At 43.0% G+C, this 26946-nt stretch overlaps 1 protein-coding gene across 1 annotated transcript in view; it reads right to left on the bottom strand.

Moving 5' to 3' along the window:
- MYRFL (myelin regulatory factor like) overlaps window positions 1-26946 on the bottom strand; it is a 52340-nt gene that overhangs the window by 8717 nt on the left and 16677 nt on the right. The window contains exons 6-19 of the mRNA XM_054399819.1: window positions 26539-26686; window positions 22201-22396; window positions 21476-21552; window positions 19668-19778; window positions 19017-19107; window positions 14702-14902; window positions 13811-13919; window positions 12317-12426; window positions 8641-8804; window positions 8001-8064; window positions 6229-6314; window positions 4809-4880; window positions 4653-4699; window positions 4359-4523 (exon numbers count right to left, since the gene is read on the bottom strand). Of these exons, the coding sequence (XP_054255794.1) occupies window positions 4359-4523; window positions 4653-4699; window positions 4809-4880; window positions 6229-6314; window positions 8001-8064; window positions 8641-8804; window positions 12317-12426; window positions 13811-13919; window positions 14702-14902; window positions 19017-19107; window positions 19668-19778; window positions 21476-21552; window positions 22201-22396; window positions 26539-26686 (1641 nt within the window). The remainder of the gene's footprint in view (window positions 1-4358; window positions 4524-4652; window positions 4700-4808; window positions 4881-6228; window positions 6315-8000; window positions 8065-8640; window positions 8805-12316; window positions 12427-13810; window positions 13920-14701; window positions 14903-19016; window positions 19108-19667; window positions 19779-21475; window positions 21553-22200; window positions 22397-26538; window positions 26687-26946) is intronic.

The raw sequence follows: 26946 nt of genomic DNA, 5'->3' as shown, positions 1-26946 counted from the left end.
AATGATAATCTTGCCTAAACTAACACACTTCATCAAATACCTTTTAATCTGGGGAAAAAAAACCAAACCAAACCAAATCAAAAAACAACAGAATAATTATTTCTAAAATACCAAAATGCTCCATTCCTGAGTTTTCCAGCAGAATCATTCTGATTTCAAAATGACTGTTCTGAACAGGAGTCACTGTTTCATTGTACAGAAATTTATTTTGCAATAGGAAGGATCAAAATGCATCATTTCACTGAGCCTCAAACAAGACAGCTGGATTGAAGTTACTCTTTTCTTACTCATTCTTTTCTTACTCATTCCTGATCTTGGTTTTCATTTTAGTATTAGGAAAAATAAGAACATCCAGGCTGGTCTTATCCTTGTAGATGACCCAAAACATGGAACATTATGAATGGGAATCTCAGGGCCCAGAAGCAAAGCAATACCAAAACATCTTTGGGATTTCCATCATTTTGTGTTGATATTGCTGCCAGTTATTCATAGAATCATAGAATGGTCTCATCCATTCCAAGCCCCTCTGCAGTCAGCAGGGGCATCCTCAACTCTCCAGCAGATCCCTGACCCTCTTGAACTGGGGAGCCCAGAACTGGATGCAATATTCCAGGTGGGGCCTCACTAGGGCAGAGCAGAGGGGTAGGAGAACTTCCCTTAATCTACTGGACACACTCTTCTTAAGGCACCTCATCTAACAAATGTGGTGTCCTTTTTTTTCCCGTCAAGCATTTTCTGGTTTTTATTCACATGAGCTAAAATACTCTACAAGGAGTATGGAAAAAAACTTCTTGTTTCTTGTGGTGGTGCCTTACAAAGAATTCATTAACTACCATCTAAAGGTTAAAAAAAAATCAAATGCATGGGGGTGACCAAAATCCAGCATTAGTCCTCACCAAGCTTTTATTGTGAAGGGAGATACACAAAGGAGGAACAACATTCTAGGAGAAAGTAAGGACAGCTCTGGACAGCAGTGATACTTGGAGGGGTGAGCAATGAACACCAATGGCATGGAAGGAGAGAGCAGAAAAGGCCCAGATGCTGAAAGGCATTCGTGCTCCTCAGTTCCACTAAAATCAATAGGAGTTTGAAAGCCTAAATCCTTCACAGAAAGCAGTTCTTAAAACAAATAAAGCAGGAGGAAAGAAGGCCACATTAAGGTAGACTACACACAGATGTGCTGAATTTCTGCTTAATAAAGTTTGTCTTGCTTCTAAAATGCTGTTGTCCTCTCCTCCACAAATCTGAGGAGCAAGGGATTAGGAGATACAATGGATGTACTCAGTAGTAGCCTGCACACAGGGAATTCAGGCATCACATGGTGGAACAGTAAAAGATCAGTTAAATAGGAACTCCTAAGCATGAAGACAAATTGAGAGAGTTGGGGCTGTTCAGTCTGGAGAAGAGAAGGTTCCGAGGAGACCTTCTTGTGGCCTTCCAGGATCTGAAGGGGGCTACAAGAAAGCTGGGGAGGGAATTTTGAGGGTGTCAGGTAGGGATAGGACTGGGGGGATGGAGCAAAACTAGAAGTGAGTAGATTCAGATTGGATGTAAGAAGTTCTTCCCAATGAGGGTGGTGAGACACTGGCACAGGTTGCCCAGGGAGGTGGTGGAAGCCTCATCCCTGGAGGTTTTTTAATTCCAGGCTGGATGTGGCTGTGGTCAACCTGCTGTAGTGTGAGGTGTCCCTGCCCATGGCAGGGGTCTTTGACCTGGATGATCCTTGAGGTCCCTCCCAACCCTATCAATTCTATGACTCTAACCAGTATTTTACAATAGTTTCCTCTTCCCGTGGATCAGACTAATCAGCTGGCTGTAAAAGATCTGTTGTTTATCTTGAGCATATTTAACTCTCAGCTTTTTGTTCTGAAAACCTTTTCCTTTTCCCTTATCTTAGTTACTGCTGCATTAAGCAGCTGATTGGTTTTCCTTCTGTTTGGATTCCACATTGACATTGTCACCTTCCATTTGGGGATACATTCAGCTTCATTAAACTTGTCTTTCAGCACTGTGTGTACTGTGATGATTTTTCACTCTTGGATCCATGCTTAATGCTATTTGGAGCATAAGACCTTGAGAAGGTAATGCTTTGTGTTCATCCTTATCTTGTCTTTCCACCTAATATCAAAAGCACCCAGCTGAGGATGGAGGATTTCCATATTTCATTTTCATCTGCCTACAGTCCTCATTTGTTAATGAGATTAATGTCTTTTTAATTAACCAGCACTCTTTCAGGCTTCAGAGCAATCCAAATCACTTAGGTATGACCTCCTGAAAGCACTGGATTGAGCTATGTCTGCCAAAGGGCTTACTGCAGCACTAATCACAAGGACCACATATTTGCAGACAACAGCACTTTAAAGGTAGTATAAAGACTGGCCAGGGGGTGAATCCCACCAAGACAGCACATGGGATAAGAGTGTCAGCACCTAGCAAGGCCAGCCCTGGCAGACATTTGTACTTCAGTGGCTGAACTGCATCTGTCCTTAGTTTCACTTCTACTTGCCAGCTGTGGGTGATGCAAGCATTGCTCCCAAGACCAAGGAAGGAAGAGCATGAATTGAAGGAAGAGCAGGGGGTTGAGCGCCTCTGCTATGAGGACAGGCTGAGGGAGCTGGGGGTGTTCAGCCTGGAGAAGAGGAGGCTCCAGGGAGATCTGGTAGCAGCCTGCAAGTACCTGAAGGGGGCTACAAGAAGGATGGGGAGAGACTGTTTGCAAAGGTGACAGGACGAGGGGCAATGGCTTCAAACTAAAGAAGGGCAGATTTAGACTGGCTGTCAGGAGGAAGTTCTTCACTATGAGGGTGGTGGAACACTGGAACAGGTTGCCCAGGGAGGTGGTTGAGGCTCCTTCCCTGGAGATATTCAAGGTGAGGCTGGACAGGGCTCTGGGCAACCTGATCTAGTTGAGGATGTCCCTGCTGACTGTGGGGAGGTCAGACTGGATGACCTCTGGAGGTCCCTTCCAGCCTGGACCATTCTATGAATGCAGGTTTAGTAATATTAACATTTGTCTCCAGACACCAACATGGTAAGGTCTGGGAAAGAGGAATACAGATTCCAACCACTTGTGCCTGCCTTTGTGTATTAAAATTGTTGCTGTACTCTTATAATTGTACACAATACACCTACCTATGTATTACACACACAAAACCTGGCAGGCAATATCTAAAAGAGAGTTCATTCCAGTGAAAGTAAATTATTTCCTAGAGCTCTGCCTTCAAATAACATTTCTCTACTCAAAAGCCTTGCCTGAAGGAGCAGAGTTTTAATTCTAAGTTTTATGTTTTCTAGCAGATGAATTTGTCTCTGCCCACATAAAAGATGCATCACTACATTGTGACACCATTAAGCATTTTCGTTTCTTTTACATCTGCTAATTCACCCTCTACTACCCCCAATGAACTCGGGTCCAGCTGTAGCCAAATACAAGAATTAGTGACATTCTGGTTCACAGAATCACAGGAACATTCAGGTTGGAAAATCACCAAGTCTAATTGAGAACCCTACTCTCACCCCTAAACTATAGCCCCAAGCACCATATCTAATGACTTTCAAACACAGCCAGGCTTGGGGACTCCACCACCTCCCTGCCCAGCACATCCCAATCCCTCACCACTCTTGCCCTCAAAAAAGGTTTCCTACTGTCCAGTCTAAACCTACCCAGTGGCAGCTTGAGGCCATTCCCTCTTCTTCTATCACTAATGACCTGGGAGAAGAGACCAGCACCAACCTCTCCACAACCTCCTTTCAGGGAGTTGTAGAGAGCCAGGAGGTCTCCCCTCAGCCTCCTCTCTTTCACACTAACCATCCCCAGCTCCTTCAGTCTCTCTTCATCAGATTTATTCTCCAGGCCCTTCCCAGCTTCCTTGCCCTCCTCTGCCCTGGTTCCAGCACCTCCACATCTCTCTTGGATTGAGGTGCCCCAAACTGGACACAACACTCCAGGTGTGGCCTCCCCAGAGCTGAGTCCCAGGGGACAATCCCCTCCCTGGTCCTGCTGGACACAGCATTGCTGATCCCAGCCAGGATGCCTTTGGCTTTCTTGGCCCCCTGGGCACACTGCTGGCTCCTCTTCAGTTGCTTTTCAATTAGAACCACATGAAATCACAGAATCACCTGTTTGGCTAGAACAACAATGACACCAGGACCCCATATGCTTAAAGATAACCATGCCAGATTTTTCAAAAACATATTGACTGAAGTGGTGATCTGTTTTATCAGGATTTTTTTAAGTCCTCTGGCCTAGGCTCTTTGCAGGAAGTTAACTACCTTTAAAGATTCTTCTCCCTTCCCCCACACTCTTCATATAGTCTTTACTGAAGTGATAAATAATACAAATAAATGCTCCAGCTTACGTTTCTCCCTTGGATTGGTTTTCTCATAACTTGGAGATTTGACTTTTTGTTGATGAATTGGACAACAATAGACCTTGTCACAAGGCAAAATGTCACAGAAATCCACTTCAGGGATCCTGCTGATGGGTTGTGTGCTCTGAGGAACTGTGCTTCCCTCCTGCAATGCTAAAGAGAACAAAAAAAAACCCAAAGAAACAAAAAAAAGACAATCCCCCTTTGTCTCTATTAGCATTTTATAACAGCAGAGAAACTGAAAGTCTGTTACTTATCTGCAGACCAGGAGAGATACAGTACCTGCTGCAGTGGTAGAGGGAGAGAGTAGAACAGAACTTGAGGTACTGCTGATGAAGAAAGAGAAAAACAATTCATTAAGAAATGGGCATCAGAGGTATTGGCTGAAGCAGAGTGGTCCCCAGAATCTAATTCACCAGCACTGGTTTAAGTACTTGCCTGTAAATGGAATAGTTTCCAAAACGTCTGTCTTGAATGCTAAGCAGATACAGGGTTGATATTGCCAAAGCACTGCAGGAAGAGAAGTTTCCTGTGGATTTCCATCCACCTCTTATGCAACATCATATGAAAAATACCTCAGTAGTGCCTTCTCCAAGTGTAGTGATGTAAAAGTGAACTATCTGATCATTTGTCTTCAGTTTACAGGGATTGAGAGAGAGCTGCTCTTCACCCCTTCCCAAAGGAGTAAAGAAAAAGCTCCACATAGGATTGGAAGGAATGGGAAATTGGAATGGCAGAACTATTCACAATTAAACAGTATAAAAACATACAACAATTCATACTCAGCCCAGCACTCCAGTCTGGGCTTCTCCAAAAAACCTCACTAGGCCATCCCAAAACCTTCCCCCAACCAAGCCTCAAATGCCCCCCTGCCCTCACCCCCCGACCCATACCTCCCTAGACAAGCCCAAATGATGCAGTGAACTTTCAGCTTGCCAGCTCAAGGCCCTACTCCCCCACACAGCAAAGATAAGGGAGCTTGTGCTGAGAAGGGAGCAGAGAGAGGAAAAAAGGCAGAACAAACAGAAATGTTCATTTTTACAGAGATGCAGGACTTATGGGAATGAAATAACAAAAGATTACACATTCTGGTGCACCTCTAGTCCCTTCTGGAGGTCCTCAACACTGTGGTTCCTAAAAGCATCAAGCCTTAAACCCACAACATCATTCCCCCTTTAGTGGGAAAAATTCCCACTGAATTTAAAAGAGAGTTCAGATGAGACAGTTAAATACAGTACTGTATTCAGATACTTGTAGTCAACACAAAGTTAAATCAGACTGTATCAGACAGTTAAATACAGTACTGTATTCAGATACTTGTATATGTGTAGGAATGATACTTGTAGTCAACACAAAGTTAAATCAGACTGTATCAGACAGTTAAATGCAGTACTGTATTCAGATACTTGTATGTGTATAGGAATGATGCCTGTAGTCAACACAGAGTCCACTATCACAAGTTAAACTTTCAGAGTCACAGGAGTGTCCACCACAGTGGGAACAAGTCCAGCTTTGCTTCACATAACAGAGTCACCCTGCACATCAGGAACTCTACTTCAGCACAGAATGAGTGCACAAAATATGCAGAGTCTCACAAGTCCAGCTTTGCACCTGGAGCATGAGCCACCAAGATTATTCAGGGTGCAGCATACAGCTGGGACATAGAGATTGGTGGTGTGTGCACCACATGAGTATCTCACTTTTCTAAAGCTATTCCAACTCTACAATTTTACCAGGCATATTCACTGCGAAGGGTAAACCAGGAAAAAAATACAGGAAGGGTAAAAAGAAATAAACCACAATCATCTTTCTGATGAGACAGGAAGAAAGAGAAGGGGAGAAACAAGTCAGCTGTTACCATAGTGCCATAATAGCAAGCAAAGCTATTATGGTGGCCCGGAAAATCTTCACAGAGCAAGACTCTCTTGTCTTTGACAAAGAAACCTAGGGGGGAAAAAAGTTTCATTGATTTAAGTGTGATAACCTACTAGTAGTAGATTAAGCAATACTACAGCAGTCTGACTTTAAGCTGACTTTATCCTTTCAGGGGAACCCTTTCATTGGGGTCAACACCTAAAGAGAAAAAATTAAGTAGTGAAAGACTCCCTAAAGCTGTGAGTGCACTGTTGATAGTCTGGCAACACAAACATGACATAGAAAGAAAGGTAAAATAGAAGAAAGGGTAAAAATAACAGCTCTGTCTCTTTTCTTCCTGCCATTTTTCATACTCTTGAAGTATTTAAAAAATTCAAACTAAGAACACAGTAAACAGTGGCCTCAACTAAAAGATGAGCGCTTTCAGTAGATACACTATGTTATATCAGGGCTGGTGTAAATGCAGAAGAAAGGCACTTTGCAAACAATGAGGATGATCTTAGGTGATGGAGAATTTGACTTTATGGAATAAAGCACATTTGACTTATTATTTTCTCTTTCACTGGGCACTGGCAAATGCAAGGTAGACAAATGAGCACTGATTCATTTAGGACTAAGCAGCCTAGGAAGACTGTTGTGAAAAAGGTCAACATACATTCCTTAACTCACTTAACACCTGTGAAAAAGGCTCTCTTCTTTCTATACAAGGATATCACAGAACCACAGAAACATTCAGGTTGGAAAAGCCCCTCAGCAGCATCAAGGCCAGCCCAGAACCCTACTCTACAAGGCTCACCCCTAAACCACAGCCCCAAGCACCACAGCCAAACCACCTTCAAACACAGCCAGGCTTGGGCACTCCACCACCTCCCTGCCCAGCACATTCCAGTCCCTCACCACTCTTGCCATCAAAAAAGGTTTCCTACTGTCCAGTCTAAACCTACCCAGTGGCAGCTTGAGGCCATTCCCTCTTCTTCTATCACTAATGACCTGGGAGAAGAGACCAGCACCAACCTCTCCACAACCTCCTTTCAGGGAGTTGTAGAGAGCCAGGAGGTCTCCCCTCAGCCTCCTCTCTTTCACACTAACCATCCCCAGCTCCTTCAGTCTCTCTTCATCAGATTTCTTCTCCAGGCCCTTCCCAGCTTCCTTGCCCTCCTCTGCCCTGGCTCCAGCACCTCCACATCTCTCTTGGATTGAGGTGCCCAAAATTGTATGCAATACTCAAGGTGTGGCCACACCAGAGCTGAGTACAAGGGGACAATCACCTCCTTATGGGCAAGAGGAAGTCATTCATCAACAGCAATGACATCCTGTCCACCTATTAACAACCTGAAAGACAGCCTTACCCACTACAAATCCAGAGATGCTAACTGCAAACCACAGCAAAAGACTCATCCTCAGCAGCTGAGGAAGAATGGCCACTATGCAGACCTCCAAGCTGAAATAAGCATTTCTGTGTAAGGCTGCACTGGACCTCGTGAGCTCACCTGCAGGCTCAACAACTCTGACCTGTTGTTGTCCTCCTTGACACCATTACACAGCATGGAACTACTCTCACACAGACAGTGTTTAGAGAAGAAGTGCCTCACACATATTTTCTGTCTCAGTCCAGTTTCTAAGCTTCTAGCTTGACACTACGTAATTCTGGCTAAGGAATTTTGTTCTATATTTAGAAACATGAAAGGTTTTTACCAGTATTTCAGCACTTACATAAAGTTTCATCTATTTTATCTATTTAATAACTTCACTCACCTTTCTGGATTTTAGCAGGACTGGTTTTTGTGATGGCAAAAGGCTAGTAGCTCGACTATACCTGCTATGAGAGACAAGATCTCTTTTATTAGTTGCTGAAGCATTTTGAACGTTAAAGAGACATTTTTCAATAGGGTATTAATGGCTCTTAGAATTTTAGCATTTAAAAAGGGAAAGGCAGAAGTGTCATCAGATTTTCAAGAACAAAGGGCTCCAGTGAATTCATCCAGGTGAATGCTATTAAATGCTACATTTGATTTCAAAGAAAACTTGGGGAAATGGTTTAGACACAGGGAATGCTCATCACTTCCACTGAAGCACTAATGAAGATTCTTTCTTGCAGAAGAAGCTCTGCAGATTACACTTAGCAGCAATTTCCAAGCCCCAGGGCTGTAACTGGACATAATCCACCCTTGCTTTATGCAGTTGAAGCAGTTACAAAAGTGACTATGATTTAAGAGCCATTTCAAATATTGCCAGTGAATTTAAAAATGTGAGAGAGCTCCATTTTTTTGCACAGCTTCAATGCTGAAAATGAGCTGAACTCCACCATTAAGAAAAATCAGGTTTCACTTCTCCTACAGAGCCTGCTTTAAGAATTTCTGTGAGAACTATCAGAGAACATCCCAGACAGAGGTACCTGACTTTGCTCTCTTCACTGACTGTTGACTTTAAACTGCTCATCCTTTTCAGCTTGGCCAGTTTCCTGTTCCACTGCTCCAGTTCTTCTATTCTGACTTCAAGGTTGTTGGTTAGTTTACAGAGCTGCTTTACAGCACCAACATTCTCCATAAAGATCTGGTCCTGAGAAGCAAAAGAAGGAGAAAAGCAGATACAGTCTATTCATCAGTCCGATGGAACAAGCAGTGCTGAGTACAGAATTCCCTTATGTAAGGATGTATCAGATACTTAAAATGCAAACACAAGCTATCTCCCTGTAAATGGGACACACAGAACTACCAAACTCTTCTGCTAGATTGTAAAAAACTGCTTATGTTCCATTTGCAGCAAAGTGAAAATCACAGAACCCTTTTGGCTGGGAGAGACCTTTCTGATCAAGCCCAACCATTAGCCATGAGGTTAGGAGGAAAGGAGGATTTGCAGAAAAATGTGAAGAAGATAAAAAGCTTTGTAGACCAAGAATTTAAACTGTATTTCACCTTCAGACTGAGGTGAATTTTAAACCTTAACACTGTAACAGCAGGTATCTACTAGTAGATTTGTGGTGCTGCAGCTGAACAGAGATTTCAGTATCCCTTAGCAAAATGTCCAACCAACCATCTACCTACAGGACTGAGTGATCTGGCTCAGACAACCCAGAGCTTCTATGCATGTGGCACACCTAATGTGAATCACATCTGCACCAGTGAAACAGGTTAAGATCCAAAACAGTGATGAAGCTGTGAGGGTATAATATTTTGTTCTCCCCTTCAAACTCCCCAGCCTTTCACAGGAAACCTGTAAGTTTTAATACCATGATCAAACCTGTAACTAACATACTTCAGACACCATTTACACCTTCTGAATGTTTTACCCAGGAAAAGCCTTCTCTTTTTCTACACCCTGCTTATCATCTAGGAATCAGTCTGCTGCTGGAGAAGCTCTCAGTCCAACTTTCCACGTAGTAAGAATGCTCTCCATTTCTGAGCTAAAAATGGTTACTGATCCACTGCAGGAGCATGGTAGCAGCATACTTTCTTTGCTGTGTTTGAAGGAACAGCTTGCTCATACCAATGTACAGCCAGACTGATGACATTAAACATTGAATGAAGGTATTAGTGCAGTTAATGTTGCTAAGTGTTCAGTCCACTCATGTCATGCAGAAGTGAGGCAAAGGCATAGTGCTGCCTTTCATGTTGTAAATGTCACACCACCTCACCCTTTCTTTTGTCACACCACCTCACCCTTTCTTTTCAAGGTGAGTGCATTTCACAAAACCCCTGTTACAAGTAAAACATGGACATGCTGGGAGGTGTGCAGAGAAGGGCTATGAGGATGAGCTAGAGCACGACTCCTATGAGGACAGGCTGAGAGAGTTGGGGCTGTTCAGTTTGGAGAAAAGAAGGCTCCCAGGAGACCTTCTTGTGGCCTTCCAGTATCTGAAGGGGGCTACAAGAAAGTTGCAGAGGGACGTTTTAGGGTGTCAGGTAGTGAGAGGACTGGGGGGAATGGATCTAAGCTAGAGGAGGGGAGATTTAGATTAGATGTTAGGAAGAAGTTCTTCACCATGAGAGTCGTGAGACACTGGCACAGGTTGCCCAGGGTGGTGGTGGAAGCCTCATCCCTGGAGGTGTTTAAGGCCAGGCTGGATGTGGCTCTGGGCAACCTGATCTAGTGTGAGGTGTCCCTGCCCATGGCAGGGGGATTGCAACTGGCTGATCCTTGAGGTCCCTTTCAGCCCTGACAATTCTATGAAAACAGAATTTTATACAAACAGAATCAGAGCACAGATATTGGTGGCAAGCTGCCAGCTTCTTTACTGCCAGAAGACCAACAGCTTGTTTAACTAAAAAGTGACTTCGGAACAACCTCCTGTGTCTGGAACTGTGCAACCACTCCTCCAGAGACTTGTTCTCATGTCAATGAAATGTTGCAAGTGCCCTTTCCATTCTCTTCCAATCATGCATGAATCTCTTCTAGGTGATTTAACTAGCTGAGAAAATGGCTCATCCGACAAAACAAAGGAATACTTCTTTTGTCAACAACTTCTCTAGACAATGCTCTTCCCACAGGTTTATTTAAGGTGTCTAACTCATGCTTCCTTCGTGTGGAATATAGCCTAGCAGATTTAATCTAAAAATTTAACATATTTGTAGCCTGCCAGAAGAAGATAAGTGAAATGCAATATTTTAAATAGACATTTTTTACAGGTTTGGTGGTGCAAACTTATGTTTTCTATAGAATAATGAAAGTCTGTGTGATTATAGAATCATAGGATCATAGAACAGTCCAGGCTGGAAGGAACCTCCAAAACTCATCCAGTCCAACCCCCTCTGCAGTCAGCAGGGACATCCCCAACTAGATCAGGTTGCCCACAGCCCTGTCCAGCCTCAACTTGATTATTTCCAGGGAATGGACCTCAACCACCTCCCTGGGCAACCTGTTCCAGTGTTCTACCACCCTCATGGTGCAGAACCTGTTCCTAACATCCAATCTAAATCTGCTCTGCTCTAGTTTGAAGCCATTGTCCCTCATCCTGTCCCTGCAGGCCTTTGCAAACAGTCTCTCTGCAGCCTTCTTGCAGCCCCCTTCAGGTACTGGCAGGCTGCTATTAGGTCTCCCTGGAGGTTTCTCTTCTCCAGGCTGAACACCCCCAGCTCCCTCAGCCTGTCCTCATAGCAGAGGTGCTCCAACCTCCTGATCATTTTCATGGCCCTCCTCTGGACCTGCTCCATCAGGTCCATGTCCTTCCTATACTGAGGGCTCCAGAGCTGTACACAGTGCTCCAGGTGACGTCTCACCAGAGCAGAGTATTCATTATAATGAATACAGGCTCACATTCATGGCATCATCCAGACAAGACAAGGTTATCAATATGTCAAAACTCCTTCTTTCCATTATCAGCCATAAGTGGGAGAAGCTAGGAAGTGGTCCTTGATCTGCAGTGAATCAGAGCCCAACAGAGAGGCTACTCTGAGCAATGCTCTGGACAAGCACTGTCTTGTCTGCAGTCATGTGTGACTGAACTCTCTGACTGGCAGCCCCTTACAGTCCTGTTTCTACAGGAAAAGCAGGGAAAGGGAGCATAGGGAAACAGACTAAGTCATTGTTTCCAAACTATGAGCATGGTGTGCCACACCTTGTCTGCTATAAACATTTTTTTAGTATATGATTTTTAAGCTCTAATGAGAGTTTCAGATGGCCCAAAAACTCCTCTTCCCCCAGAGCTAGCATTTGTACTTGGATGAAGTGATTACACCAAGATTAAAGAGATTTTTATTTAACAAACAGAATGCCAGCATTGCTCTAATTCACTTCCAGAAGACTTAATTAACAATTAAACCCTTGTTGGATCAATACTATAAAATCACCACCCACTTCTACTCAGCAAAGTGAGGCTTTGTCCTTTTCTCTTTTATTGTATGTTTATTTATGGTTATAACTAGATTTGAATGTAAATACCTTTTGTCATGAAAAGATTCAGTCCTGTGTTAATACCTGGTAGTTCCATTTTCCTCAACCATTTGCCAAATCCTATTTTTGTACACATAAGTGGAGGCCTACAGCTTTGTATAAAGCACAGTGTGAGTTTATATCTCTGTATACAAAAAGAACAGTCTAAATGCACACCTCCACTTTCTCTCTCAAGACCGTACCTTGTCAACCATGAGGAAGTTTTCTATTTTTTCTCCATCATCACATGCAACATCTCCAGCTTCTCTAACAGCTTGAGGTAAAAGCTCCTTCACTTCCTGGGCTATTATTCCTGTTCACAAGATAATAGAAATTAAAGTCAGGAAGCACAGTGGTGTATCAAGGTTGTGTGCTTTGACTGCCCACCCTAAAAGCTACAGGCAGGGATAAATGAATTTCTCTGTGGTAGGAAAAGCCAGGATTTCACTCCCTCCTTCCTTCTATCCATCCTTCCTTTCATTCTTTCTTCCTTCCTTCCTTTTTTTCTTTCCTTCCTTCCTTTCTTCCTTCCTTTCTTTCCTTCTTCCTTCCTTTCTTTCCTTATTCCTACCTTTCTTTCCTTCTTCCTTCCTTTCCCTTCTTCCTTCCATCCTTTCCTTTCTTTCCTTCTTTTCTTCTTTCTTTTCTTCCTTTTCTTTCTTTCTTCTTCTTTTTCTTTCTCTTTCTTCCTTCTTTCCCTTCCTTCTTCCTTCTTTTCTTCTTTCTTTTCTTTCTCTTTCTTTCTTCCTTCTTTCCCTTCCTTCTTCCTTCCTTTCTTCTTTCTTTTCTTTCTCTTTCTTTCTTCCTTCTTTCCTTCTTTCTTTTCTTTCTCTTCTTTCTTTTCTTTCTTTCTTCCTTCTTTACTTCTTTCTTTTCTTTCTCTTCTTTCTTTTCTTTCTTTCTTCCTTCTTTACTTCTTTCTTTTCTTTCTCTTTCTTTTTTTTTCTTTCTCTTTCTTTCTTCCTTCTGTCCTTTCTTTTCTCTCTCTCTCTCTCCCTTCTTTACTTCTTTCTTTTCTTTCTCTTTTTCTTTTTTCTCCCTTTCTCTTTCTCTCCTTTCTTACTCTCTTTCTCCCTTTCTTTCTTTTCTTTCTCTCCCACTCTTTCTTTTCTTTATTTTCTTTCTCTTCTTTACTTTCTTTCCCTCTCTTTCTTTCTTTTCTTTCCTTTCTCTCTCTTTCTTTCTTTTCTTTCCTTTCTCTCTCTTTCTTTCTTTTCTTTCTCTTTATTTTTCTTTCTATCTCTCCCTTCCTCCCTTTCTTTCTTTTCTTTCTCTCTCTTTCTCTTTCTATCTCTTTCTTTCCTATTCCACAGAAAATAAACAGAAACCTCTAGAATTCCCATTTCTCTGCAATAAGAATAAAACTGTTCTTGATCATATACTTCATTCTCATTAAACTCCTGGAAAAACAAACTCCTATCTTTAAAAACCTGAGAGGCTGGAAAATTACCAATAATACTTAATTTTGCCATTTACAGATCAGGAGAGAAAGCATTTATATAAGAGAAGACAAAGCATTTATATATCAGAAGACAAAGCATTTATATATCACAAGACAAAGCATTTATATATCACAAGGGAAGCCAAGTGTGCAATTGTAATATCCTAAGAAACGAGGATGAAAAAGCAGCCTTAAAAATGGTACAACAAGCAACAGAGGAAAATAATGATACATTGGAATAGAGCTGACTGAATACCTGTTTCATGAGTATTTTTTATTCCCATAACAGATGCAAATTCAGGCTTGTAGTCATACTCCACCAGCCTCATTTGTGTTATTCTTCTCAACTGCTCATTCGTATCGACCTAGTTGGGCAAATACCAAGATTCTTATGTTGAAATGCTAAAGAATGTCACAGCATCTAGGGCACTGCTGAGAGAGCTACAAGCCTGACACAGCAACTTGGGCAATCTTCACATCAAAATTATGAAACAATCTTCCCATTCACAGAATCACAGGGTGTTAGGGGTTGGAAGGAACCTCAGGTGGTCTTCAAGTCCAACCCCCCTGCCAGAGCAGGACCAGAGAATCCAGCACAGGGCACACAGGAACACATCCAGACAGGGCTGGAAAGGCTCCAGAGAAGGAGACTCCACAACCTCTTTGGGCAGCCTGTTCCAGTGCTCTGGGACCCTTACAGTCGAAAGTTCTTCTTGTTGAGGTGGAACCTCCTGTGCTGCAGTTTCCATCCATTGCCCCTAGTCCTATCCTAGGGCACAGTGAGCAGAGGCTGTCACTTCCTTCCTGAAATCCAGCCCTCGGCTATTGATAGACATTGATCAGATCCCCTCTCAGGCTTCTCCAGACTGTTACAGCCCCACATTAGTGCTATTTGTACTGCCATCTACCTTTCAGCCTAACTCCTAAGGACACAGCCATCCCCAGCTTCTATGGCCAGCCTCTTACACCTCCCACAGGCGACGGCTCCGTAGAGAACAGTAGCACACCCGACTTGTTGTTTTTTTTTTTTTTTAGGCCATCATTTCAGCACACTCAGCACAAAGAAGCTGCTTCATGTGTCAGAACAATGACCCACACGTGTGCTGCGGTGCAAACACAAGCGCCCTAAATCCTGCACAGCCCTCACCTCCCGGATGTTCTGCTTCGCTCGGCTGTCAGAGGGATGCATGACCCTGCCCATGACTTTGGCGTTCCCGCAGACAACCAGGGCTTCGTCCGGAGCGTCTGTGTTAATCCCTACTCGGCCGTGATAGGCGATCGCCTCCGGAACGTGTCCTCTCTGCCACACTGCATCACTGTCATTCTCAAACTGCCCTGGGTTAGATGCCTGGAAGAAAAAAAAAAAAAAAAAAAGAAAAAAAAAATCAAAAATGATGCTTAAAGATACAGTATAGCAGAGATCAGAGGGTGTTAGAGGTGGAAGGGATCTCTGGACGTCTTCAAGTAGTATTTACACGCAGCCTTTACATGCATTATTTACATGCATTATTTGGAGACACTGAGAGAGTTGGGGCTGTTCAGTCTGGAGAAGAGAAGGCTCCAAGGTGACCTTATTGTGGCTTTTCAGTATCTGAAGGGGCTTACAAGAAAGCTGGGGAGGGACTTTTTAGGCTATCAGGTAGTGATAGGACTGGGGGGAATGGAATAAAGCTGGAACTGGGGAGATTCAGGCTGGAGGTGAGGAAGAAGTTCTTCTCCATGAGAGTGGTGAGAGCCTGGAATGGGTTGTCCAGGGAGGTGGTTGAGGCCCCATCCCTGGAGGTGTTTAATGCCAGGCTGGATGAGGCTCTGGCCAGCCTGCTGTAGTGTGAGGTGTCCCTGCCCATGGCAGGGGGTTTGGAACTGGCTGATCCTTGTGGTCCCTTCCAACCCTGACTGATTCTATGATTCTATGTTGATTACTTACATACATTATTTGCATGCATTATTTACATGTATTATTTACACGTATCATTACATGTATTCATGCACATCCATTAGAAATTCAGGGAAAATGAAATGCCAAATCTTTAATATTTAAATTGTATTCCAAAGCTTTTCTAATACACCAAGAGGGGATAAAAAAAGAGTGGAGTCACTTCTAAGTGTTTCTGCTCAAACAGCATTGTGGCCTTGTGGCTTTTTCTCTTGAGTTCTACATTTTTATCAACTTAAGCTGAATCTTCAGTGCAAAAAGCTTTCCAAATTTTAACTTTAACATCATGACATATGACCATTCTTTATTTACCAGCAAATTTTGGTTGAGGGTGTGTGGTGGGTTGAAATTACCCTCCTATTTAGACATTATCATTATTTTCCCTTTTACATCCAATGGTAATTTATTTACATTATACCCCTTTTCTACTCAATCTGTGGAAAATTTTTCCAGGCACAGCCTAAAACTGCCACAGGATGGAAGTCAGAACTGAGCAAACAAGGCAGAGGTTAAACACAGCTGGTTCACAAAAAAATCCTCTGTAATGTTTTAAATTGCCTCATAATAGGAAGTTCACATCAAGGAAACAGAATCTTTCAAAGAACACCAAATAAAACCACAGTATTTGTACATAAGCAGAAAGGGAATTTGATTTCAATAATTCATTTTGCTAATTATTGAATTTTTAGTTCAGGCTTTAAGAGATGAGCCTGAACAAAATGATGCTGGCAATAAAAAGTTCACACTCATTCAGAGGAGCCAGGCTTTCACAAGGCCTTGCCATCTGCAGTGCATGGTGCTGTGCACTTACCACTGTTTGTCACAATTAGAGCATGATCTGATGTGCCTGATAACCACTGCTCAGCTGGGAACTTTGTTATGTTATTTATGTTATCTTATGTCTTATGTTATGCTACGTTCCTTGGAATCCTGTCCAAAAACTATCACCTCACACACATCAAAGGAGCTCTCTCTAAGTTGAAATTTGAATAAAAATAAACTAACATAAAAAGGTTAAAAAAATGTGAATTCCTAAATCTTACATAAAAACATACATCTTATAAGGTAACAATAATCCCAAGGATGAGTCAAATGTGAAAAGTTCACCATCTTTCCCAAATTAGCAAAGAGCACAGGATCACACAGGATGTTAGGGGTTGGAAGGGACCTCTGGAGATCTTCCAGTCCAACCCCCCTGCCAGAGCAGGACCAGAGAATCCAGCACAGGGCACACAGAAATGCATCCAGATGGGTCTTGAAAGTCTCCAGAGAAGGAGACTCCACAACCTCTCTGGGCAGCCTGTTCCAGTGCTCTGGGACCCTTACAACACAGAAGTTCTTCTTCCTGTTGAGGTGGAACCTCCTGTGCTGGAGTTTATATCCATTACCTCTTGTCCTATCCCAGGGTGCAACTGAGCAGAGCCTGTCCCTTCCCTCTTGACCCCCAGCCCTCAGATACATATAAACATTAATTAAATCCCCACTCAGTGGTCTCTTCTCCAGACTCAACAGCCCCAGGGCTCTCAGCCTCTCCTCACAGGGCAGTGCTCCAGTCCCTTCAGCATCCTGGTAGCTCTCTGTTGGACTCTCTCTCATAGTTTCCTGTCCCTCTTGAACTGGGGAGCCCAAAACTGGACACAATATTCCAGGAAAGAGATTATTTTTTCAACATTTCCACATGCTGGAAGAGAAATCCAGGCAAAAGCAGAATTGTGGAAATTAGTAGACCAAAAAAAGTAAAAGAACTAAATAGGCACGAACCATCAAACACAATGCTTCAAGGTCCTGGAATAGAAGAACTCACAGCAATGTCCAGGAGGATAAAACTTCTCAGCAGAGCAGAGAGCTACCTAACTCAAACACTGCTTTCAAAGCCTCTGCCCAGAAAGCAGCTCTTGGCCATACTGCTCTTCAACAACCTAAATGTAGTTGCAGGAAGAGGGCTCATGGCACAAGAGGGCACAGAGTTATGGCCCAGGTGAAAAAGGAGCCAAGACTGAAGCCATCTGAAAGCCTTCCTTTTGGCAGCCCCTGTGCAACACCACACAGCCTGGAGGTGTGCACTTTAGCTCCCTCTGAACCCTAAACCAGGCTGTAACCATAAGCCTAGGCAGACAACGTGCTGCCAGAAAGGACCCAGGCAATGGCCTACAAAAACATCAGGAACAAAAGCTGTTGACAACACCCTACTTTGGGAGCCTTCTTATTATGCTAGAGCTCTTAGTCTTATTTGACTCTAAAACAAAATGCTAGGCCTATTCCTCACCATAAACCAAGGACTAGCAACACTCCCGGAAAAACAAAACCAAAAGCAGCTTCTTGATTGGCCCCCACAAAAATGTTCCCTGGACTGCTGCCTTCCAGAGGTCCTCACCATCCTTTGCAGATGCATAGCACCTGTGCATTTCCTGTCTTTCTAAGCCCTAATCATAACTGTCACCAACCATGACCCTGGACTATGCCCAGTTCAAATGTTAAGCACCAGCTATCAGCCTCATCAAAAAGAGGCCAGGACTGACAGCTTTTGGCAGCCCTCACCTTCCCTTGGCAGTTCCCTTCAAATCCCACTCAAGCTGGGGGTCTGAACTTTCTTTCTAATCCTGCATAGCTCCTGTTACAACAGGGCTCTGCCTTTTTCCTCTCAGAATTCTAACTCTAACTGAAGGCTAAAGCTGAGTACTAAAAGGAAAAATTCATGTGGATCAGGGGGCTGAATATTAATGGTCATGAGGGAGGGAGATCAATTATTTCTCTATTTTGAAACCTATATTACAACCAGCAAATAAGAGCTGGGACACTCTAGAAGCACACTGGAGAGGGGCAGCTATGTTCTGAACCTCCCAAAGGCTGCTTGATCTCCTTTCCTGGCACATAGGAAACTGTTTCATCTCAAATAAAACACAGCCTGGAAAAATCATTTTGTTTTGTATTGGTATTCACAACAAGCATTGCTTTTAAATTCTCCTGTGGCTCTACATTTAATGTTTTTTAATTCCTGTAATTAATAACATTCTCATACAACTTGCACCTGTATTTTTTTCCCTGAAATTTTTGAGACTGTGTCAATTTTTAAGAACAAACAATCACCTCCCCATAGTCACAGAATCACACAGCATTGTCAGGGTTGGAAGGGAGCTCAAGGATCATCCAGTTCCAACCCCCCCTGCCATGGGCAGGGACACCTCACACTACAGCAGGTTGCTCACAGCCACATCCAGCCTGGCTGCAAAAACCTCCAGGGATGAGGCTTCCACCACCTCCCTGGGCAACCTGTGCCAGTGTCTCACCACCCTTATGGTGAAGAACTTCTTCCTAACATCTAATCTAAATCTCCCCTCTAGCTTGGATCCATTCCCCTCTAGTCATACCACTACCTGACACCCTAAAAAGTCCCTCTCCAACTTTCTTGTAGCCCCCTTCAGGTACTGGAAGGCCACAATAAGGTCTCCAGGAAGCCTTCTCATCTCCTGTGAAGATCAAAACTGTAAATTCTTTTTACATTAAATCAATATAAACTTCTACCTACCCTCACAATGATCTTTTCAGAGACATTTGCAGACAGTAGGTAGAGTTGGTCCTGAGAGACAGCATACAATCCAACTACCAGCATGAAGTATCTGATTTGAAATGGATTTAATCAGGACAATAATTGAAGCAAAGAAAAAAAAATGAAATGTTTTAAATATAAAGGCTATTACTGATACATAAAAACGTAGAACATTGTTTCAAACGAATTTATGTTACAACATGAAATGAAAAAATTCTTTCCTTCACCCTCAAGCAATATGCTGTTTCAATCCCCACAATCACCAAAAACAAAGACTAAAGTAATTTTGACAGATTTAAGTAATGAAGACTCAAAGTTGAAGACCCTCCCCTCCCCACATGAAAATGATCATTATCTGATATTTTGGCTTCCTGATTTTGTCAGCCATCATTATGGTTATGGTTTCCTGAAACAATCTCTAACCACAAGGATGAGATTTAGGGCTTTTTATTCTCATATCATCCTGTGACTCTAGAAGAGAGGCCTTCAAGCAGATCCAAACTATCCCAGAATTTGGAATAAAATTACAGATTCAGGCAGAGTTGGAGTTTTCCCAAACATCAGTTCCATTGTGAAGAAGACCTTTTCTTTTCCCCTTCACACACACAGGTCAACTAGCTACAGTGATACCTCTGGTCAGGATTAGGTTTTCCCCTTTTCCTCATATTATTTGCTGTTGTTTCACTGAAATGCAACCTTCCCAGCGTTACTTTAGTTATCTGGTCCCCTGGCAGATCAACTCTAAAAACAGAAAAGGAAAAAGGATCAGGTAAATAAGCATTTGGACATCTACCTGGCTTAAACTGTATTTTCTCAAGCTCATTAAGACAGTTTTGAGAAAAACTGACTAATGAAACAAACAAACAACAAACAGTGCTCAAAGTTAGTTTTTGCATATTATTATTACAGCCTTTCTCTGAGCACTGACCTGTCAAACTTTACATCGATTTATCATTTTCTGTTTGAAGAATTATTTAATACTTTCTGGAACAGAACAGTTCCAAGAACCAGAATCACAGCATCACAGAATGTTAGAGGTTGGAAGGGACCTCCAGAGATTATCCAGTCCAACCACCCTGCCAAAGCAGGATCTCCCAGGGGAGTCCACACAGGAATGCATCCAAGTGGGGCTGGAAACTCTTCAGAGAAGGAGACTCCACAACCTCTCTGGGCAGCCTGCTCCAGGGCTCTGTCACCCTCACTGTAAAGGAGTTTCTCCTCATGTTGAGCTGAAACCTTCTCTGTTCAAGTTTGAACTCATTGTTCCTTGTCCTATCACTGTGCACCACCCAAAAGAGCCTGGCCCCCTCCACTTGACCCCCACCCCTCAGCTATTGATAGACATTGATCAGATCCCCTCTCAGCCTTCTCTTCTCCAGACTAAACAGCTCCAGGTCTCTCAGTCCCAGTCAAGAAGACAGTTATGCCAGAAGAGCAAACACTGATCCTGCCACTGAGTTAAGGTGTAGAAGAACGGCAGGCAGTTCCAGGGAGCAGCTGCACAGACGTTTCTAGCAGAGGCACTCCCGCTTCAAAGCAGGGCAAAAGCTTCTCCCCCTCTACACCACTCTGGTGAGACCCCACCTGCAGCACAGTGTCCACTTCTGGAGCACCTATTATAAGAAAGACCTGGAGGTGCTGGAACATGCCCAAAAAAGGGCCATGAGGATGATCAGAGCTCCTATGAGGACAGACTGAGAGAGTTGGGGCTGTTCAGTCTGGAGAAGAGAAGGGTCTGAGGAGACCTTCTTGTGGCCTTCCAGTATCTGAAGGGGGCTACAAGAAAGCTGGGGAGGGACTTTTTAGGGTGTCAGGGAGTGATAGGACTGAGGGGAATGGTGCAAAACTAGAAGTGGGTAGATTCAGAATGGATGTTAGGAAGAAGTTCTTCCCCATGAGGGTGGTGAGAGACAGAAACATGGAGGTGGTGGAAGCCTCATCCCTGGAGGTGTTTAAGGCCAGGCTGGATGTGGCTGTGAGCAACCTGCTGTAGTGTGAGGTGTCCCTGCCCATGGCAGGGGGCTTGGACCTGGTTGATCCTTGAGGTCCCTTCCAACCCTGACAATTCTGTGATTCTGTGATCTCATGCCCATGTAGAAAAGAAACATGACTGACATTTTTTAAGATGGAAATGCATCTGCCATACAGCTCTAAACACCTCACAGCTCTAAACACCACACAACACTGTTGCTAGCTGAACATAAATATTTTGGTCAGGCATAGTTAACACTTTTGTAAAGCTGCTGAAAATGTTCCTTAATGAAGGGTGGGCAGGTATATACTACTACTGTGATTCTATGTGCACACCCAGGATGGAATTGGGATAAAGGTCTGAAAACTGGCTTAGAGCTACTGTAATTTTCTGAGAAACAACTAGTTCACATTTCAAACCAATCACACATTGAAATAAAATGGAATCATTTTCTCAAAATTCTTACTTAACAGGAGAGAAAGTTTTTTTGCTTCGATCTGACTGAGACTGCTCAATAGCAATTGTTTGGTTTGGAGCTTCCACCTATAAAGGAAAAAAAGAATTTTCAAACACAAGAAATTTCAAACAAAATTTCCAAACACACTTTTATTTTCAAACACAAGAGTATTATACCCTTACAATTTTAAACATAAATTAATAGGCAAATGATGTCTGAAACACTGAAATCTCTCTCATCTCTCATGGAACTACCTAGAAAACAACACAAGAACTGACTCCTGTGCAATTGACACATGACAGCTAGACTGAAGCCCCAAATCATTCTGTGGATATAATTTTAAAGAGGAAAAAATAAATAAAAGGGAAAAGAAGGAAATATCAATCATTAATGTGCAAAAAAAAAATTGTTTTCTGAATCTGGACTGTTACTGACTATCCCCAAGCATAAATGCAGATATTTAACTTGAGAATGGAATCTATGCAAGATAGCTCCTTAAGTTATTTTAATGAACAATTCTCTATCTTTCTGGAAGGGTAGCAAGCAGCACTTCGCTTCAGATGGGAGCAGATGACAGTAACAGTCACTAATTTCAGCAGTAACTTAAAAGAGTTTTCTTTTGTTGGGTTTTGCTTGAACGACTAAGAAAATAATTCAGTTGTTTACTTTATTCTATGTATAATCACATACTAATATATTAAAAGAAATAATCACAAAGGAGTATAAATACTTGCCTTTATTCCAAAAGCTTTCAAGCAAAACTTATCTATTGGCTTTCCCCCTAGCTGAGTTTTGATATATTTTGGATGCCCAGTGATTCTGATATGGACTGTGATTTGGAAATGGTTCTTCTTTTGGCATACAAAGGCATCATCTGCTGCTGAAAAATTAAATCCTTTATCTGTGACAATGTGATATCCTACAGCAGGTCTACAAAAACAAGAAGAAAGAATAGCAGCTAAGACAGATGCATTGGAGTGACATCTTGAGTTTCTTATTTTTCATGTGGTCTGAAAATCCATCTGTTTTTTTACTGACAAAATAGGAGCCAAACGAGATCTTTACAAGAGCCATTTCTACCAGTATTTTCTTCTTAGTCTCTTAGAGATAGAAAAATTGAAATGCATATAAAATGTACCCTAATTCTAGTCTGACGTGTGACATATTTGACAAGCAGTTGTGGAGAAGCTTCCCCAATCCTCACTTAAAAAACCTGGTGTAGAGAAACTCTGTACACCTAATAAGGCACAACCAAACCTTGGTGTGTTCGAGCATTCTTCGTAACAATGCTACAAAAACCAGAGCTGGATGAGTGCTGCAGACAACAATGTGCTAATGAGACAGCAAGAATCCCTACTTCCTGAATTCCCACCCCCAGTGCTTCTGCAGAAGCTGCTGGGATTCAACTAAGGCTCTACTCAAGGTAGAAGTAAAGCTATCAAAAGTGGCCCTCTGGCCAGATGACTACAAAACTCCTTTATAATGGTGTCCATCCTACCACAGGGAGGGGTAAGGAAAGTATTCTTTTTATTCAAAGGCTTAATTTGTCACCCAAAGAGCATTCTGTCCTTATGATTGACAGCAAACAAGGAAATGTATGAAAAGATCTTCCTAAAAGAGCCAGTGACCTCACCATCCCAACAATGTTCCCAGTCCTCTGATTTAAGTGATGGAAAATTCTGAAATAGTGAAAGTGCAGGGCCAGGTTCTCTTATATAGGCATCAGCTTTGCTTGCTAACGGGAGTTTAATAGTGATGATCTTGTCTGATGCTACTGAGAACCTCTCATTAACACAATTACTGAGGATGGCTTTTCAGAACTAATCCATTTGTTTGAACATTATTAGTTGGGAAAATCAAACCGTACAGACTTTACAAGAAATGTTCAGACTTTATAAAAAAATGTACAGATTTTATTATCTTTTGTGTAACCTCTGAAAAAAGTTTCCTTTCAATCAATCTGAGGACAAGGAATAAAGAGAAAACTGCTTTGTAACAACTAAGTCATATGTTAATTTGTGTTTAAAACTATAAAAACCTGTTTACTCTCTCCTTAAACCATCATTAAAGAAGCAAAACTTCACAGAATCATAGAATGCTTTGGGCTTAAAGGGATTTTTAAAGGTCATCTAGTCCAGGGACATCCATAACTAGATCAGGTTGCTCAGAGCCCCATCCAACCTGACCTTAAATGTGGCTCTGAGCAACCTGCTCTAGTGTGAGGTGTCCCTGCCCATGGCAGGAGGCTTGGAACTAGATCATCATTGAGCTCCCTTCCAATCCTAACAATTCTCTGATTCTATGCTACAAGGACAGGCTGAGGGAGCTGGGGATGTTCAGCCTGGAGAAGAGGAGGCTCCAAGGAAACCTAATAGCAGCCTGCCAGTACCTGAAGGGGGCTACAGGAAGGCTGGAGAGAGACTGTTTGCAAAGGCCTGCAGGGACAGGAGGAGGGACAATGGCTTCAAACTAGAGCAGAGCAGATTTAGATTGGATGTTAGGAACAAGTTCTTCACTATGAGGGTGATGGAACACTGGAACAGGTTGCCCAGGGAGGTGGTTGAGGTCTCCTCTCCAGAGATATTCAAGGTAAGGTTCGATGAGGCCCTGGGCAACCTGATCTAGTTGGGGATGTCCCTGCTGACTGTGGGGAGGTCAGACTGGATGACCTTTGGAGGTCTATGATTCTAAGATCATATGGTCCAACCCCCCTGCCAGAGCAGGATCAGCTTTAGTATAAAATCATTGCCCCCTGACTGGCTTCAACAGGTCCTGCTAAACAGATTGTCACCATCCTTCTGTCTGGAAGTGGTGCTGTGTGACCTGCTCAAGACGGTTCTGCGCTGGCAGGGGAGTCTGACTGGATGATCACTCAAGGTCCTACCCAAGCTCTAACATTCTGTGATGCTGTGATTCTTACAGGTCCCCTTCTAAGTACTAAAAGGATGAAAAAAGGTCCCCCTGCAGCCTTCTCTTCCCCAGACTGAACAACTCCAACTCCCTCAGCCTGTCCTCCTGATCCTTGTCACTACTCAGAAGATCTATGCACTGTGCCACAAGTACAGTGCCCCTTGGAACAAAAGCACTACCACAGAATCACAGGGTGTTAGGGGTTGGAAGGGACCTCTGGAGATCTTCCAGTCCAACCCCCCTGCCAGAGCAGGACCAGAGAATCCAGCACAGGGCACACAGGAACACATCCAGACAGGGCTGGAAAGGCTCCAGAGAAGGAAACTCCACAACCTCTCTGGGCAGCCTGCTCCAGGGCTCTGGGAGCCTTACAGTCAAGAAGTTCTTCCTCATGTTGAGGTGGAACCTCCTGTGCTGGAGTTTCCATCCATTACCCCTTGTCCTATCCCAGGGCACAAGTGAGCAGAGGCTGTCCCTGTCCCTTCCTTCCTGACCCCCAGCCCTCAGCTATTGATAGACATTGATCAGATCCCCTCTCAGTCTTCTCCTCTCCACACTAACCAGCCCCAGGGCTCTCAGCCTCTCCTCACCAGGCACTGCTCCAGTCCCTTCAGCATCCTTGGAGCCCTCCCTTGGACTCTCTCCAGCAGATCCCTGTCCCTCTTGAACTGGGGAGCCTAGACCTGGATGCAATATTCTAGGTGTGGTCTCAGCAGGGCAGAAGGGGAGGAGAACCTCCCTGGATTTGCTGGACACACTCCTCTTAATGCACCCCACGATCCCATTGGCCTTGGCCACCAGGGCACATTGCTGTCCCATGCAGAACTTGCTGTCCAGCAGGATTCCCATGTCCCTCCCCAAGGGGCTGCACTCCAGCAGATCACCTGCCCTTGACCTCACTTAAAAGTAACAGATCACTCTGCAAGTAACATCTCAGTTCCCTTCCACAGTAATGGTGATGGCACATGTACCTGGATACCTTAATTCTCAGCCACAAGCCACCAAGAAATGTGAGTTTGGATCTTCATTTTAAGTGCATGGGAACCAACAAGTAATTGGGTAACAGCAGGAGAGCAGACTCCCACCATCAGCTCCCAGCTCTGAGGCAGCTGTTGACTGAAAGTCTAACAGGAGTTGGAAGCTGCTTCCATCTAGTGACAGTTCACACGACAAGCACAGCTGGAAGTTTCTTGGCCCATCCAGCTCCCAAGGAATAGGCAGGAGCAGACACTGGGTTGTCAGTACCTTAGGAGAAGGGTTATGTGGGACACAGCAAGGTGTGTTGTGCCTTCTGACATGCTGTGTACCAACAGGGAACGTCAATGTCACTCAATGACACCAATACACTCCAAACTTCCATGCTGGGCTGGACAAAAACCCAAAATCTACTCTGCTGCTTAAGTCCTGTGGAGGCAGCTCAAATTGTTTGCACCAATCCTGCGGAATAAACCAGATGCTGCAGAAGAGCTTTTGTTAAAGAGGATCATTCATGAAATACTAGAATGGAGACAACAGGGATAGGAAATGGAATGACCTTTGCCAGATTGTGTGACACACAAAAAAACCCTATTTACAGTTCTGACTTATAAAGGAAAACTCTAAATCTTTAACTAAATAGCTGCATGTCATATATCTGTATCTATATCTATATATCTATATCTATATCTATCTACACACACACATATATATATGCACTCATATATATATACACACACATATATGTGTGTGTATAGTAATTAAGACTTAGAATGATGAGCCCTGAAACAATTATAAGCTGCTTCTCCTTCCATTTTCCTTTAATGCTTTAAGCCATTAGAGGGAAAGGTGTTGTATGCTCAGTAATCACTTGTCCCATGGTGCTTGAAACAGAAGTAAAAAGCAACAAGTGTTTTAAGTCAAATTAATTTCTCTTTTGCCTATAAATCCCCAGAGGGAATTCAGAAAACCTGGAATGAATTTCAACCTATATTTAAAGTTCTGCTTGTCTCACACACCTGCAGAACCATATTCCATCATTCCTGCTATACCTCCTTCCCCAGTCTTATTTTCAGTAAGAAAATGAGGGGCTGTCAAATGTATCATTTACTCCTGCAGATCTGAAACACCAGGAAAAAACCCAAACCCCAAGAAACCATTTGCAAAGTGCAAACATCACTGCTTACAGTTTTTCATAATTAGAATTAAATAAGCTGTGCCACTGAGAACTTTGGTATGGTTGCCACGTTAGAGCTTGACAGCATCTTTCCAGAGCTGCATTCTGTCCATCACTGTCATAATCTTGCACTTCAGCTGCACAGTCCTTAACAGCTGCTGTAGAGAGAGAGTGGCAATTCAGTTATTACTTTTGTGACTTGCCAAAAGCCCTGCAGAAACATTTCATAAATATATTTGCATATATACATACATTAAAAAGCACAAATGCAGAGCATGGACACTTAAACCTGGTAAGTCCTTTACACTTACTCCAAAATATTATGTTATATTCCTATTCCAGATTATGTTATATGCCCTAGAAAATAAGTTTTCCAGCTTTTTTTTTTCCTGATTTGCCAAATATTACACAAATAGCA

Source organism: Indicator indicator, chromosome 3 (genome assembly GCF_027791375.1).
Source record: "Indicator indicator isolate 239-I01 chromosome 3, UM_Iind_1.1, whole genome shotgun sequence".
Lineage (NCBI taxonomy): Eukaryota > Metazoa > Chordata > Aves > Piciformes > Indicatoridae > Indicator > Indicator indicator.
Note: the sequence above shows the minus strand (reverse complement) of the source record. Positions and strands in the feature narration are given on the sequence as shown.